This window comes from Typha latifolia, chromosome 4 (genome assembly GCF_019914945.1).
Source record: "Typha latifolia isolate L0001 chromosome 4, TyphaL0001v2, whole genome shotgun sequence".
NCBI classification, from domain to species: domain Eukaryota; kingdom Viridiplantae; phylum Streptophyta; class Magnoliopsida; order Poales; family Typhaceae; genus Typha; species Typha latifolia.
Window position 1 is genome coordinate 17069468 of NC_133089.1, and position 15963 is coordinate 17085430.

The 15963-nt window shown below is 37.2% G+C and overlaps 3 protein-coding genes across 5 annotated transcripts; 2 read left to right on the forward strand and 1 right to left on the reverse strand.

Annotated features, from left to right (window-relative positions):
* The first annotated feature begins 371 nt into the window (after nt 1-371).
* On the forward strand, nt 372-5794 carry LOC140787188 (uncharacterized). Of its 2 annotated transcripts, none has more exons than XM_073135978.1 (12): nt 372-604; nt 733-820; nt 1485-1584; nt 1688-1761; nt 1878-1949; nt 2389-2466; nt 3097-3221; nt 3529-3601; nt 4007-4068; nt 4151-4531; nt 4971-5070; nt 5169-5794. In XM_073135978.1, the coding sequence occupies exons 1-12, from the start codon at nt 525-527 to the stop codon at nt 5367-5369; spliced, it is 1434 nt and encodes a 477-aa protein (XP_072992079.1). In that variant the 5' UTR covers nt 372-524; the 3' UTR covers nt 5370-5794. The 2 variants fall into 2 exon arrangements, with proteins under 2 accessions (XP_072992079.1, XP_072992080.1); XM_073135979.1 differs by having other exon boundaries at nt 4971-5013.
* Nucleotides 5795-6092: 298 nt separating this feature from the next.
* Nucleotides 6093-7122, forward strand: LOC140785610 (small ribosomal subunit protein eS27y). The gene is made up of 4 exons (XM_073133534.1): nt 6093-6221; nt 6317-6418; nt 6506-6534; nt 6785-7122. Exons 1-4 carry the CDS (start codon nt 6219-6221, stop codon nt 6909-6911), a joined length of 261 nt encoding a protein of 86 aa, XP_072989635.1. The 5' UTR covers nt 6093-6218; the 3' UTR covers nt 6912-7122.
* Nucleotides 7123-8744: 1622 nt separating this feature from the next.
* On the reverse strand, nt 8745-15432 carry LOC140787007 (nuclear pore complex protein NUP96). 2 transcript variants are annotated; one of them, XM_073135743.1, is made up of 6 exons: nt 15288-15432; nt 12067-14650; nt 11743-11866; nt 10200-10345; nt 9952-10049; nt 8745-9235 (listed from the first exon to the last, which is right to left on the reverse strand). In XM_073135743.1, exons 2-6 carry the CDS (start codon nt 14527-14529, stop codon nt 9043-9045), a joined length of 3024 nt encoding a protein of 1007 aa, XP_072991844.1. In that variant the 5' UTR covers nt 14530-14650; nt 15288-15432; the 3' UTR covers nt 8745-9042. The 2 variants fall into 2 exon arrangements, with proteins under 2 accessions (XP_072991844.1, XP_072991843.1); XM_073135742.1 differs by having other exon boundaries at nt 12067-14565; nt 15288-15418.
* Between the last annotated feature and the right edge of the window lie 531 nt (nt 15433-15963).

Genomic DNA, 15963 nt, shown 5'->3' on the forward strand with positions numbered 1-15963 from the left:
TATATGATGCAACTTAATAAATGCATTAAGATCCCACCAACCACCACTAGCTTAGGTTGTTTGCAACTTAAGCTTATAATTATATCTAAATCTTCTATCTCGATAAATATTTATTTGATGACAGAATAAGTGGATGTTTAACGTCATTTTGGCCTATCCTTTGATGACATTTGTAAATTGCCAATCCGTAATCCAAGCACGTTGCTAATTGGACGTCCGTCTAGAATACGAAGCCGGATCCTCTCCAGTAACTGGTGAGATCGAATGTAATCACGTGTCTCGCACGAATCTTGGCGCGCGTAGCAATTGGATCCTCGAACGGTAACCGTTGATTCGCACTGGTCTTCTCCAATACATTGCACGAGATCCTTACTCCCTCTACTCCCTTTCGTGTTGCCTCGCTTCCTCTAATTCTTTCTCCCTCCTCGAAAGTCTAACCCTAGTAAGAGAAGAAAAAAAAATCCCCTCTAATCGAACGCAATTCGAAGCGGAATTCCAAGTAGCGGAGTGGAGTGGAGTCGATCATGGCGCGAAAGAGCAGCAGTTGCGCCATATGCGAGGGTTCCAATCTCGCCTCCATCTGCGCCATCTGCGTTAACTACAGGTGATTGCAATCTCCCTGAAAAGCTCGATTTTTTGCGTATTTGATTGAGATAACATCTATTTGTTAGATAATTTCTTATATGCTTCCATTCTTGCATTGATTTTTCGTGTATGTGATTTGACTTGAAGATTGAACGAATACAACTCGTCGCTGAAGTCGTTGAAGAGTTACCGCGATTCGCTCTATTCGCGCTTGAACGATGCCCTACAGGCAAAGGTTTGCCTTCGTGTCCTCATCGTATTGCAAGACTAATCGTTGGTCCCTCCCTATGAGTTATGTGTAATTGTCGAAACACCAATTGCTAGCTGTTTCTGTTGCATATTATGATGATTCCTTTACAAATTGCGGAAAGCCTTTGTTTCTGAAATATCAAAGATGAAGAGAATTGAAACTTTACTTCTTCACTGGCCTTATTTTTACTGCAAAATAGCTTGTATTTTTATTCGCTTTTTCTTCTTTCTAGACAATAGCATGTAGGGCAAATCAATATATGCACTCCATTATCATGGAAGCCTTTCCCCCAGCATTATGGGGTCAGCTAAAGCACAACTCAAAGATAAGGAGGTTTAAGTTGTCAATGCATTAACCCCAAATAGTTGTAGGGATTATAGGCATTCTCATGTATGCAAGCTAACAAGCACCTTTTGCTTCTATTAGTTCAATATTTTAGCTGAAGAGTCAATAATACTAGGGCTTCAACAAGTCCTACATAGCCAATGCAAGTCACAAAGGGCAGTCAAGTGGTCACTTATGCATGTGCTTCCATTTAGACAGACTTATAGGGCCTATTCTACTTGGCTGTCTGTCTGTTACCATGTACTGAATTTAAAAAGCAGTTCTAGACCAGCTATGAAGTTATTTTTTTTTCTATGTTTTCCAGAAGAAGGCAGATGATCAGAGAAATTGGAGAGTAAACCAAAATGAAAAAATAAAAAAGTTGAAAGATCGATTAAGCAACCTTAGGAAAGCACTCTCACAAGGTTGGTTTCTTTCCAGATAATACTTGTCTGTTTAGGATTTCCTAAATTGCCATTTCACTTCCATGTTTCTGTATTTATATTTGCGACTAGTGTTCTCTTTCAGAGAAGGCTAAGGTTGAGGAAGTATCGAATGATGTGAAGTTACAATACGCATTGTTGGATTCAGCTTTTGCGACAGTATGGGATTTCCTATTACATTTATTTTATCCAATCAATATCAATTATCTGTTCTGTTGAAGAATGTGCTTGAAGTTTGCAGATGCAATGTCTAATTATTAGTTTCTCATTTTCAGTTAGACAAAAATCGTGTGGAGTTGTTGGACAAGTTTTACCCTAATCTCATCCACACACAGGGTTTAGGTTATGTAAGTTTTCCTTTTCTGTATCATCTTTCAAAGAAAACTTGTATAAATTTTATTTTTTTCATTTTTAAGACATTGAATATGTAAAATGTCTCTGCACACAATCCTATAGAGGGCAAAGAGGGTAATGTAGATGAGGCATCAAATGTCAGGGAGAAGAGATGAAATCAATTAGAGAAAAACACATCGCGTATTACCCTTCCCACAGTTTTAAAACATGCCAAATCAAAAATGTTATGGAGTTAAAAGGCCAAGATAAAACTATGGCAAATAAATCCTGCAATATATTTCTGGGTTTGGAATCAAAGTATAAACAAAAAAAAATGCCAAATGCATGATGGCTACTCGCTTATATCTTTTTATGTGTTTTCTTTTTTCCTGCGCTATAATTGCTAGTTTTTGTTGTCATTCATTGATAGACCTGGTATTATGTTCACTGCAGATGGCAATCACCTCAGAACGTCTCCACAAACAATCGATAGTTATTAAACAGATCGGCAGACTCTTTCCTATTCGACGAGTGAGTGCTATTATTTTGTTATTTCAATTTTTGGTTTTATAAATTACAAACAACCAGAGAATAATTCACTAGATACTCTTCATATGGTTTAGGTGAAGCATGGTGGGTATTATTACTGTAGTAGGAGTATTACCTCTTATTTGAGAATATGTAGCTTCTCAGATTCCATCCCACATGCAGTCACAGACTTCTCCTCTGTTTGGGGTGATTTTGTACTGTTGTCTATGTCAGTACAAGATGTACCTATGAATTTGGGATCTTCTTGTGACAGTTAGTAGAATAAGTACATGCCATGTGATAGTTGGCAACAAAAGGAGTCATAGTGTGACAATTATAACCTTCTGACCCTATTTCCCATCCTCATCTTGTGAGTCAGTCTCTTTAGTTATATATTGTATATACTCAAATTGCCATTGCTTGTGTACTAGTATGTGCATCACTCTGCCACGTATGCTTATGTGCCCTTGGCAATCTACATCCACAGCCCTTTAGAATTCCACATGGAAAATTCTGGTAGTTTGATTATCTTTCTTATATGTAGCATAAGTTAAACAGTTTCAGGGTTCATCAGTAAGATAATTTTGGACGGCTGTTGAATAGCTTGAACAGCTTTATGCTGTTTGAATCCAGGTCAATGCAGATGGAGAGAAAAAGGATGGGTACGATGGGCCATATGATCAAATATGCAATGCTCGGTTACCTAGAGGGCTTGATCCACATTCAATTCCATCTGAGGAGCTTGCTGCCTCTTTGGGGTCAGCTCTTCTCACTCTTATATTTCTAATCATCATTCTGGTTTCCTAGACAATCTTGCATCTAACTTCTAGTGTTTAATTCAAGAATGATTTAATACAAGTTTGTTTCCTGCAATTTACAAGTTTTGTCACATGGTAATTGTGATAGTTACTGAGAATCTGTGATTTGGGTTTGACATCATTCATTCATACTTTTTCTTCTTCCAAGTGTACAACATTTGGTAGAACATTTTGGTCTATTCAGATATTGCAATAGAAAGTTCCTATTTGCACCGAAGTAACTTAATTATCTATGGTTGCATAACAGGTACATGGTACAACTTCTAAACATTGTAATTCCAACCCTGGCTGCTCCGTCCCTTCACATTTCTGGTTTCGCGGTAAGCTATAGGTGATCACTCTAGATTAGGGGGGAGGTATTAAGTTGGAGTTAGTATCCTAATTACACTAAGAGAATGTTTTATGCTGATTTTCATTTTAGTAAAAGGACAAATTTGCCTTCTTATTTTTAGATTAAATAAAAACTGTTAAGGATATATATAGTATCCCTGGCCATAGATTTGTAACAGTAGATTGTGGATATCCTATATAGTGGTCCTTTGTGATACACACTACAAGAGTGGTTGCATTTTGTCTTGTTGTTCATTTTGTGCTAATTTGTTTTTGCCTGTGAAGATTACAAGGAATGTTTTATATTTTGAACTTCATATGGGCTGTTTGGGCTTTACATAGTATTTAAATTTCTGATACCAATACATTAACTTTCTAATGCATGGTGGCTTCAGGGTTCATGTTCACGTATATGGCAACGAGATTCATACTGGGTTTCACGGCCATCCTCTCAAAGGTGCTAACTAAGTGAGAATCTATCCTTTAGAAATTAAACACAATGGTTTTAGTGATATGATGTCTCCAGACCTGCTATGCAGTAAGGAATATCCACTTTTTATCCCACGGCAAAATTTCTGCTCGTCAAATGGGGAGAATTCGTGGTCTGGCCGAAGTTCCAGCAATTTTGGCGTTTCGTCTGTTGAGTCTGAAAAGAAACCTTTCCTTGACTCTGGTTTAAGTGGCAGTTTCAATTATTCAATTGCTTCTCCACATTCCCTTGAGACTCACAAGGACCTGCAGAAAGGGATATCTCTACTCAAGAAAAGTGTCGCATGCATTACAGCTTATTGCTATCACTCATTATGTTTAGATGTACCTTCTGAAGCTTCCACTTTTGAAGCATTTGCTAAGTTGTTGGCCATCCTATCCTCATCAAGGGAAGTCCGGTCTGTTGTTTCATTAAAAACGGCATGGTCAAGGTACAATTGAAAATTCTTTTTTCTTCTAAAACAGGCACATTGAATTCTTTGCTTGACAGGTTTGAGATTTCACTTATATGGTTGATTGAGCCATTATATCCACATTCTTGCTGCTAGAATTGCCAACCACCCTTTCTCGAAAACACTCAACTAATCCTTGAAATAGAAAGAACACCCTCTGGACTTATTTAATGGTTACTTTACATAAGTTATTACTTGATCCGGGTGTTAACATATGCAGTTACTTCTTTGTAATTTAGTTTCGGAGCTGATTAGTCAAACCTTGTAATTTAGTTTCAGAGCTGATTAGTCAAACCTTGTAATTTAATTTCAGAGCTGATTAGTCAAACCTTGTAATTTAATTTCAGAGCTGATTAGTCAAACCTTTTCCTTGCTACAAATTGAAAATTATTATATTTATATCATCTCCTATTTGCAGATCTGATAAGCAGCCTCAGCAGCTCAACAGATCAGTATGGAATGTAAGTTCAGTTGTTTCATCAAGTAGTCTCATGGACAGCACGCACACAACAATGACAGTAATCCTTATTCTTATATAGTTATATGATCCTTGTATAGCTAACATTTCTAGTACGATGTAATGCCTGATGACCATGTTATTTGAATGTTTGATCAGCCAAGCCCTCGTGATAATAAGCTCTCAAACTCTGCTGCGAGTTTTCTTTACTCTGCTGAGATGACAGACTACGGGAAATCTGAGAGCCTCGTTGAAGGGTGGGATTTAGTGGAGCACCCTACCTTGCCCCCACCACCATCACAGGTTGAAGATGTCGAGCATTGGACAAGGGCCATGTTTATTGATGCTAAGAAGAAATAGCAATGGCGCACTCACTCCCGCCATTATCTTACAGGTTGAAGATACTGATCAATTGGCAGTGACCATGTTTTCGGTTGCTGCTCAGAAAACTGCCAACCCATCAGCTCTGACTTTGGCGTTGACAGCCATTATCTTTCTGAGTTTAATGTACAGCTCTAACACCTCCATTTCATCCAACCAGAGATGACTCTATAGGTCGGTAGTCAAAATTAAATTGAGTTTTACTCAGGCATTACATCTTCCTCCAGGATATTGAGCTTGTACAGTAATTACAGCTATTTTGAACTTTTTTTTCTTTTCGTTATTAGATACGAAATGTAGGATCTTTTATGTACTTCAAAGTAGCATCAGATATGTTGTGCCAATATTGAATACAGTGTTGTAAATTCTGGTCTACAGCAAACAATTGAATGTATCTCAATCAACGTCGAGACGTATCTGTTCATGCACTAGTTCTTAAAAATAAAAATAAATAAATAAAATCGAGCAGTAAGACAACCTTTCTTTAGGGGTTTTTTATTTTTTATTTTTTATCATTCACACCTTTAATTGAATTTTTTTGTATGTGTGTGGAATCTCAGTCAATTAGAATTATGTTTGATATCCAAATATTTTATGGCCCGCCCAACTCCAACCCTGACCAAAGTAATCCAACGGCTCTGATTTATGGATCGTGGAAGGGATCAACGATAGATGATCTTGCCCACGTAGGCCATTAGCTATAAAAGCTCTAAATTAGGGTTCCCATAGTTCCTCCTCCCTTCTCTCTCTCTTGCCGCTCTCCTGCTTCAAAGGCGGCGCTACATTCTCGATCCATCTGCTACTAGGGTTTCTTCCTCTTCCACCACCATGGTAATAGTTCTCTAGAGTCCCCACTTTCGATCTCGATTAAGCTTTAATCCTTTTATCTTCTTTTTTATTTTGATCTCGTTAATGTGATCTGGTAGGTTCTCCAAAACGACGTCGATCTTTTGAACCCCCCAGCGGAGCTCGAGAAGAGGAAGCACAAGCTCAAGCGCTTGGTCCAATCCCCTAACTCCTTCTTTATGGTGATAACATCGCTATTCTCAACTTCTTCCTTCTCTTCTCTCTATTCTCGATCTCATGAATTCCTATTCGCTATTTGCTGCTTGTAGGATGTCAAATGCCAGGGTTGCTTTAACATGTAAGAATCCCTTTCTTCTTCCATCAGTTTATCCTTAATTATGCTTTGGGTCCACACCTAAATTGCAACGATAGATGAACGAATTATGAAATATTATTTGCAAATAAAGACCACATACATTTTTGTAAATTTGCAAATTGACTCCGCTTCTACCAGTATGTTTGCAAAGATTCTCTCAAATACTTTGCCAATATACCTGGGAGTTTGTTTGGCCGTAAAGATGGAAGTATGATTTGGGTTTGTTTTGCAGAACGACTGTTTTCAGCCATTCTCAGACGGTTGTAGTATGCGGAGGCTGCCAGACTGTGTTATGTCAACCAACTGGAGGGCGTGCGCGTCTCACGGAGGGATGCTCGTTTAGGCGGAAGGGTGACTGACTTTGATACCCACTCTTGATCTCATGTTTTGGTTCCTCTTAGATTTAAGAATGAGATCTTCGAATCTTAGATGCTGCCCTTGGTTAGCGAACTATGTTGGAAATCACTTGGATGTTAATTTGTTATGAGGATTTGTATGAACTTGTTGTTGACTTGATATGTTTTTAAATGGTTAATGGTTATATGTTACCTTGATGTTTGATTTTAGACATCCACACAGTTTTTGAGATTTTTATTTGTGATTTAGAATGAGAAAAATATTATCGTGATAGGTCCATAGCATTACTAATCAATATAATTTATATATATATATATATATGCACTCAAATATCTTTTATTACATATTCGACTCCCGTATCAAGACTTGGCACGTTTAATTGAAGTCCAATCAGTGTATGTGATCTATATTTAAATCATTGAGTGCTAAATTCTGAAGAGTTTGATGTTGTTATAAATGATAATAAAGAGATAATTTTGTTACTATTCCACTGCCGATCTCTCACGAGAAATTGTATGTCTCCTCTCTACCCTACTGTATGTATTAAATGAGCTATAACCTACGCCAGAATAGAAGTATATTTGAATATGAAAATATGGTACTAATATATGAGATTTAGTAGGTACCACAACTGAATTAATGAGTCAATTTTTTCCATGTTTGAATTTTCAAGTTCAAACTTCAAGGATACGAAATAATTATTTCCCAATAATTATATTAGAAAGATTCATATTGGATTCTGTTACCTATGGAATTCCAACCTGAACTGGATTTATGATTCATTATTTCAATCTCATTGTTCATTGATTTTATTTTCACAAAAGTAAATCTTTTTCTACTATTTATTTCTCAAACATTTTGTTACAAAAATTCTAACTCATGTTGAATCTAAGAATGTAATATAAGGTGTTTCTCTTTCATCTCAATAAAAACTATAATGCAAATAATATCTCTAACCCTTTTTTGAATAAATTTTATCGTGATACGATATCATTTGTATATATATTAAATGTATAGATAGATGTTTTACAATAAAGCTATTGATTTTATCTAGTATCTCAATCACTATTCAATGAAAACCTAGTCATAGACTCGGTATATACTGATACTAATTGCAAAATCAACAAATAGTTTCCATATAATTATCTCAAAAAAAGTTACAATATAATTCAATACTCTTACCTGTTATATAGACACTTGGTATGATAAAAATATCACGCAACTGTAAATTCAACTAACATTGATTCTCAACTGAAAGAATGACGGAGCTTTCATCTCATCATGTATCTGAAAAAAATATAAGTATGAAATATATATTTTTCCTCACCGAAGAATGAGATGATCAGTAATAAATTAGTGTAGACTAGTATCATTTATTTGTGCACAAGTTCAGATGGCATTTTTAATATTTTCTTAGAAAGGCTATGCAGGCCGACCTGCCTGGGCATCTGGGGCCGGTCTGGGCTCAACGATCATGGCATCCCCAGAAAGGTGGAACTCATCTCAAGTCGTGCAGGACTCGTTTTCCTTGAGTGTCACTGTGCATAGCTAATTAAAAAGATAATAATTGAACAAAAGACACCAAAATCAAGGGTGTATAACATCTTGGAATGAAAGAAAGAAAAAGATTTTCTTCTTTACCTCATCACTCCCTCTCGTTTCCAAACAATTGGCTTCCGATCATAGAAAACCAAAAAATGCCACTGTAATTCTAAATTAGATCAATATGAAATTAGAAAAAAAATTCAATAAAATGGAACAAGATGTAACGAGCTTCAAGTTACCTTCCCTTTCAACACCCTGCAGCATCTTTCTGCAATGTGGGGGGGTATACGTGGGAGTAATGACAAATATCAAATAGGAAATTCATTGTTAACGCTGTGACAAAGTGAGCAAAACGGCCTGTGCAACATAGAAAGCCTCAAATGCAAAAATATTTGGCAGTGATATTTAATCCATTTTCCTTAAGACAGCCAGGCCCGCTCCATATGGCATGAGATGCAGACCAATGTGAGCCAGAAGTTGAAAATGAAGCATTGCAGGTGAAAATTACCATGATGATGTATAAATTCTAGTGTTACAAGTAGGCAGTATAGCGCTACTGCTGTAGAAAGTGGAAGCAATATTGATCTATCATGCTGCTTCAGTGAGTAGGTAAGTGAAAACTGAGAGGGCATCCTGCAGATGAGAAGATCGCAGGTCCTCAGGGACTGGAGCACTGAGCATCGTCTCAAAGCAGTTCATTTGAACATCTGGTGCGGAATTCTTCCCCGGGGCGGATGCAAGTATACTACACAGCTCCTCTGCCATCTTCGAGAAGGTTGCCCTGTTACATGGAGAAATTAGAAACTCTTCTGAGTCCTATAGGTGGATGATGCAGACAATGGTACAGTTTTTCAAAACATGGGAACTTAATAATGTCATAAATAATATCCTAGTTAAACTAATGCCACTGAGATCCAACTCATATAATATGAGTCCCTTTGACCATCTGAGCACTATCCCACAATGGTACTTGAAGCAATAGTCATTGGCAAAATTGTTTTGTTGTAATCTTTATGTGTATGTTTTCTTCACAGGTGCATAGTATACAAGACTTGGAAAAATGTCAATGAGAACTCCACTGCTTTATCAAACTTGGAGATGATGATCGAAAAAGCGTAATTCTTAACAGTTAATTTCTACTCCTTTTCATCGTTTAGATAGGAGTATTTTTAGCATTTTTCATGTTTCAACAGTTCTTTGCTTATCAGACTATGGATTTCCATAGGCATCAATGACCCATATAAGCAAGAATTTGAACCTGACTTCAAGACCAATTTGCACTATCACAAGGTGACTTCTGAGCATCCTTGGTGAGACAGAAAATTATAACCTACACAGTATTAGATACTATGCGCAGATCGTTCTGCCTAAATGTCTGCCTGTTGCTTTGCACCAGGTCTCGCAATTATCCACCCACATGTTCATTCATAAGTTCAGATGAAACTCCATTGCGCTTCATGTTATGATTGACTAGTTGTATGAAAATATGTTGCCTACCTTGCTTCAACAGGTAATCGATTCCCCCAGACTAATAGTGAATCATTCAAGCGACTGATGAAATTTCTGCATGCTTCATTTTTCTTCTCAAGTGGGTCCTAGAAGAAAAGAAATATTGATGTGTGGGTTAGCATTGAGAAAAACATGAGCCAAATCATTATGTAAAGAAAGTGGGCTCAAACAAACAGCAGTTTATATAATAGTTATAAGTAGATGACGTGAATAATTTATCGAAGCAGAGTTCTTACCAAGTCACTCAAAATAATTTCTTCTTGCAAAGAATTTTTCACAATATAAAAATCAATATAGATCCCACCACCAAGGTCCCATTCAGCAATTTCTGACTTGTACTCTTCCATGGAGCTAGCAATCCTCCAGATCTCTGAATGTTCCGCTGAACATATTTCCAAGAATCAAATAAATGGATTTCATCCACAATGTCAAACATGATATCTGAGTTAATCATGCATACCAATTATACAAAAGCATGGCTATCAAGCATCAAGACAAGAAGTAAAACAAAAAAAGGGATACTTGATCCACTGCTTTGTCATGTCAGAACTTGATCATGAAAATGACTTCTGAGAATTATTAATCCTGTTGACAATATAAAATCCGAAAGTTTCATATAAGAGCATGCAAAAGAAGGTGTGTCAGGATTCATCTCAAAATGACTTGCAACTGGCATACTGAGTCCACTAAATATTGAGAAGAACTGTAAATAATTCCAAGTCTCAGCCATAGATGATTTTTCCTAAATGATCTGTTGAACATCTGAAGCCAATTACACCAGATGTGGCAGACTTGTACCAAAACTCTTCCTCTAAGAAGTGGACTGCTAAATTTTCAACCTAATCTATCAGGGACTATATATGGTAAATCATTAGATGTAGGTCTTGTACTTGTAGTTGAGTCACTGGATGACAGCTATGATATAATGGTAGCATTCAGTATGTGATCTTCTGTTACTATATTACAAGCTGTACGCTCACCGATCTGCATCTTTCTAGAGGTTACAAGCCAGATTTAGACAGTGACACCAAGAATTCCCTCTAGCCAAAAATTCATTGGAAGTGCTTATGGTATCTTCTTTGTGACCTCATGTCGGAGTTTGATTCTCTATAATTTAAAAATTGATGAGCGACATAACTTTGGTACTGTTAACACAACACATTCTTGACTACGACATCATAAAAAATCTGAATGACCAGAGAAAAATGAAACTAAAAGTATATTAGTACCCACTATATGCAATTCCTATATTGAAGTGGCAAAAATAAAATAAGGATAATGCAAAAGGAATAGGTCAGTTTAATTTCCCAGTATATCCATTAGAAACCAGCATTCCAATTTAACGCTAATTCTGTACCATATGAACACTACAAACTTTTAGTGAACTAGATGTATGTGACAGCAAGATTCCACCTATCCTGTCACAGAGCAGACTAGTACCTTCACCTGCCATAACTGAAACATTGGTTGTCTTGCTTGTTTTCTGAATAACATAAATTGGCTCATATATCATGCCATATACAGGTCTGTCCTTGCAGATGCAAATAACAAGTTATTGTAGTTTTGCAATCAATAGAGCACAATGAGTAGATCTTCTCACTACAACAGTCCAATATCCCTTTAATTTACGTCATCTTCGCAACTAACAATATACCCCTATAATATCTGATATTAAACAAAAATTGAACAACTAAGAACCATACACAACTTTACGCAATAAAGTGAGATTCCACAAACTGAATTGAGAAGTTTATTAGTTTATAGTGTAAGAATACTTACATGACAAAAATAAAGAATGGGCTACTGATATTATAAAATTTGAGTGTGCCTTCTGCCAATTGCCACATTGAATGAAATGCTCAAGTGCATTTATACGATCTCCATAGTATTCAAAATATATTGCCTGCAATAATACAATGTAAATATTGTCAACAATTGTGAAAAAACTGAACATCGTCTATGGACTTTTAGATACCCATCTATGTACCCAACAAAATACTGTGAAACTGTAGTCAGTAAAATTCTAAGACATCAAAACCTTGAGTCAAATTAAAATAAAATCCCTGCATCATTGCAAGGCAAGAATGAGAATAATGCACCTACCAGAGCCTCATGCATCCATTCCTTAGGTATGCCAAGTTCCTCAATAAACTGCCTCTGTGTTTCTTCCTTATTCCATGATTCACAGTACTGCAGCAATATTTCTTTTATAAGATGCACATGGAGGTAAGGAAAATCTTCATGATATTGCATATGGACTATGACATAGATAGCCCAGTGGCATTGCCCCAGACACAGTAATTGATGAACAAGGCTCATGTCCAGAACGTGAAGATCATTTGTGCCAAAAGCACCAATAGCTTCCAGAACAGATCGTTGGTGCCAAACCATATGGTAATCAAGTGGATCATGCGATGAAGCAAAGGCACTGAACATAGTTTTTAATAAACCAAATGTCTCCCCCTCATTAGCATGGAGAAGCATTAGATAATATGATATGTCATAACGATCACCTGCAGTCCACTCCGGTGCTTCATCAAGTGGTCCTTCATCTATATAAACTGGGACAGGATGTGGAGCTCTTCCTTCACTGAGAAGGTGTTGATAGGTATGAATAATAACAGAGAGTGAAGTGTCAGGTGGCAGTTGGTACCACATTAGTAAACCCAAGTATCTTTTCCAATCAATTGATGAATCTTGAAGAGCACCTTGAATATTACCAGCCAGCATCTCATACAATTTTAACCTTTCATTTTCAATGAAATTTAAGTTCAATCCATTTATTCTCCAAAGATCTAATTGTTGTGCCATGTCAGAACGATTAATTGTTGATCCACCAGCCTGACTTAGTAAGATTGCAAGCCGGACATCTCCTCTTGAAGCAGCCAGTTCTACTGCCGCATCAAGTTGCCGTCCAGTAAGAAGTAAAAGTATGTGTTCCAAGTAGCTTGCATTGCTTAAGCAACTTACTTCCCCCTGTACACGATGGAAGACGCACTCCTGCAACCAATAACTGAACTCTGCTCTGCGAGCCAACGGGTTTGCCTCATGGTCAATGTCAACAGAGCTATCCTTCTTATCTAATATCATATCCTCCTCATCCTCTTCATCACATGTGAGATTTAATTGCTCATTTGTCTCCCTCTCTTGGAATAAAACCTTTATCAGTTCCCAAACTGTGACCTGATGCATCAAGAGTATGCGAGAAGCTGTAGATAAATCACTAACCTCAAGCTGTCTTTCAATTATACCAATATAAGCTCGGCAAAGCTCTGGTAGCATTAAACGATTGGTTACGACCTTCTGAAGCTTTAGTTTGAAAGATCCAAATTCAATTTCGAGTACTTCATGGTCAAGATACTTGTGAATATTCAATGGTGATGTAAAACTCAAATCAACAAGATCATCCTTAACTTTATTCTTTTCATCCCGGACAGCTTTGTCTATGGCAACCTTTTCTATATTAACAACAGAAGATAGACCACTTCCTGGGTTACAAACTGGACTGCCAGTATGAACAAGAATGCCATTAGGTCCCCATCCAACTCGGAAGGATCTGCCCATAAATAAGGCAGCATCAACTATGCAGTTAGAATATTTACCAGCAATAGGAGTTGCATGCTTTGCCTCAAGTTTAAACCCTTCTATCTTTGTAGTCCTTACTTGAAATCCCTTATTTTGCCCTGTCATGAGAATGATCCTTGACGGGCTGAGATCTGAGCTACTTACGTTGTATTCAAGTAATGATTGAGGTGCTTTTCTTGAAATGGAAGGATTAATCTTATTGTTAGTTTTGTGAGAGGAACCCTGTAAAGGAGATTTAAGCATGGAGACTTTTGCACTAGAACTAGGTGAATCAATCTTCATATGTTCTCTGGTAAGGTATCTCCTCTCAGTTGGAATGCTTCCATCGAGATCTTCATCTTCATCCTCAACTGGAAACATCAATAGCCTCATTTCCTGCATTTTCGATGTGTCCAGCCCTAGGTGAGCCGGAAGTGAATGAGATAAATCAACTCCATATCCATTTACTTGGGGCTCCTTTGCTTCTGAAATTGGCTGAACATCATCCATTGGAACATCTTCTTCCTCATCCTCACCCAATCCAAATCGACTAAAATGGTCCACCAAGAACTTCCATTCACCAGTACATGAATCAAATGAAAGAAAGTGAGCTCCTTGTCTAGTGGTGCTGCTCCTTAACTTGTCTACCAGATTGTTAGACTTTGAACCTTGTGAACCCAATGATTCTAGTAACAAGACTAGTGTTACTTCAGCAGCTTTGTTGAGACCATCGCCTAGAGGGGGTTTTTCATCCTCATTCTCATAAACTGTTACAGAATGACGATTAAACTTCACAATCTCATCCAATTTCATCCATCTAACATCAGTTTTCCCATAAAATATAATTTTCCCATAACCGACTCTTCCAACAACAAAGTCTGGAACTCTACTACAGTAATTGGGATCAGCAGCCTCTCTGACAGCTAGCTCATCAAGTGAAGGTTCAGTAAAATATTCGGATGAACACAAAATGGGTAAATACACTTCTGCTCCCATGTTCATATAACCTTCTACTGGGTTCAGCTAACTCAATAAAACCTGATATGTTGACGTCAGATTCATTCATATCATGAAGGCCCCATGAGAGGTATGCCTTTTAATTAATGAGATGGAAGCAAAATCCCTAATCATGAAAAGAATTAGATAAACAATAAGTTCAGAAAACTATTGAAAAGAATAACTTCACATATACTTAGATGGTCTTTGGGAGCCAAAATAACAAACTTATGCGACAATAATATAATGACACTTCCGATCACAATTCTATGCTCTCGACGTAAAAATCATCACAGTATTTCAAAAATGAGATAAACTAGTTGAAAGAAAACTACGTTACAGTACCATGCTCTCTATCAATGATCTGATCTCAGTCACATAGATGATCTGATCTCAGTTGCATCATTTAAAACCCTAGTAGAAACTTGCAGAACCTTTATTGGTACTAAAAAATCCAAATTTTCGCTCGTAACATCAGAAGGAAAAATCTAGTTTGGTAGGCAAATCGATGCTGAGTTCAAATCTAGTATAAAATTAAGATCACAAGACGAAGAAATTATGGCTAAGAAGAACCAGAAAAATCCATCAGAAGCGAATCAAGTGATCGACAGCTAATTAGTTAACATCAGAAGGAAAGATACAGGATATTGGACCAAAAGGTGGACGAGAGAATCCAAATTCATATATAAAAGAAAAGGCACCCAAAAATTGAAGAGAATAACAGGCAAACACACGAGCTGGGTGCAAAAGAGAGAAGCATTTACCGGAGAGCTCGCGAGGTCTCAATATGAGAGACGAGATCGTAGCACGGGGGATCAAGGCGTTAAGGTTTAGGGTTTTGAGAGACACTGGTAGAAGTAGGACTGTAGGAGGAGCAGGAGAAGTTATAAAAATTAGGGCATAAAGACCAAAAAATAAACGAGAGAGAGGAGGGGGGGGAAAGAGAGGGAAGGGTTCGGATCGACTAAACGGATCGGATCCTTTTATCGGATGTCTCCGAAGAGATACCAAGCGGATCGGATAAAAGACTATGCATCATGAGTCAGCAACGACTGAAATGGTATTTTCGTCATTTAAAAGAAAGAGTTTACGAACATTTGCCAGAAAAGCGTACAGAACTTTGAGAGAATCCTTCTTTTTCCATTTCTTTTTTATTTACTATAAAGGGTTTATGCCCGTCTGAGTGGAGCCTCTTTTAAGCTCTCTTTATTTTTAATTCCATGAGTTAGTAGAGTAGTACACAACCAAAGAGAATTACACATGAGAGCAAGGCATAACAATGATATCTGAGAGGAGCTACTCTTATTTCACATCTGCTTCAACTAATGCCTAGTGACTGAGGAGAGAATAAAATACACTGTATAAATAAGAAGAGTAAAAATTAGCCACCCTTACTGATGACTTCAATTGGCACAAACACAACAGCTGCAAATATATTTT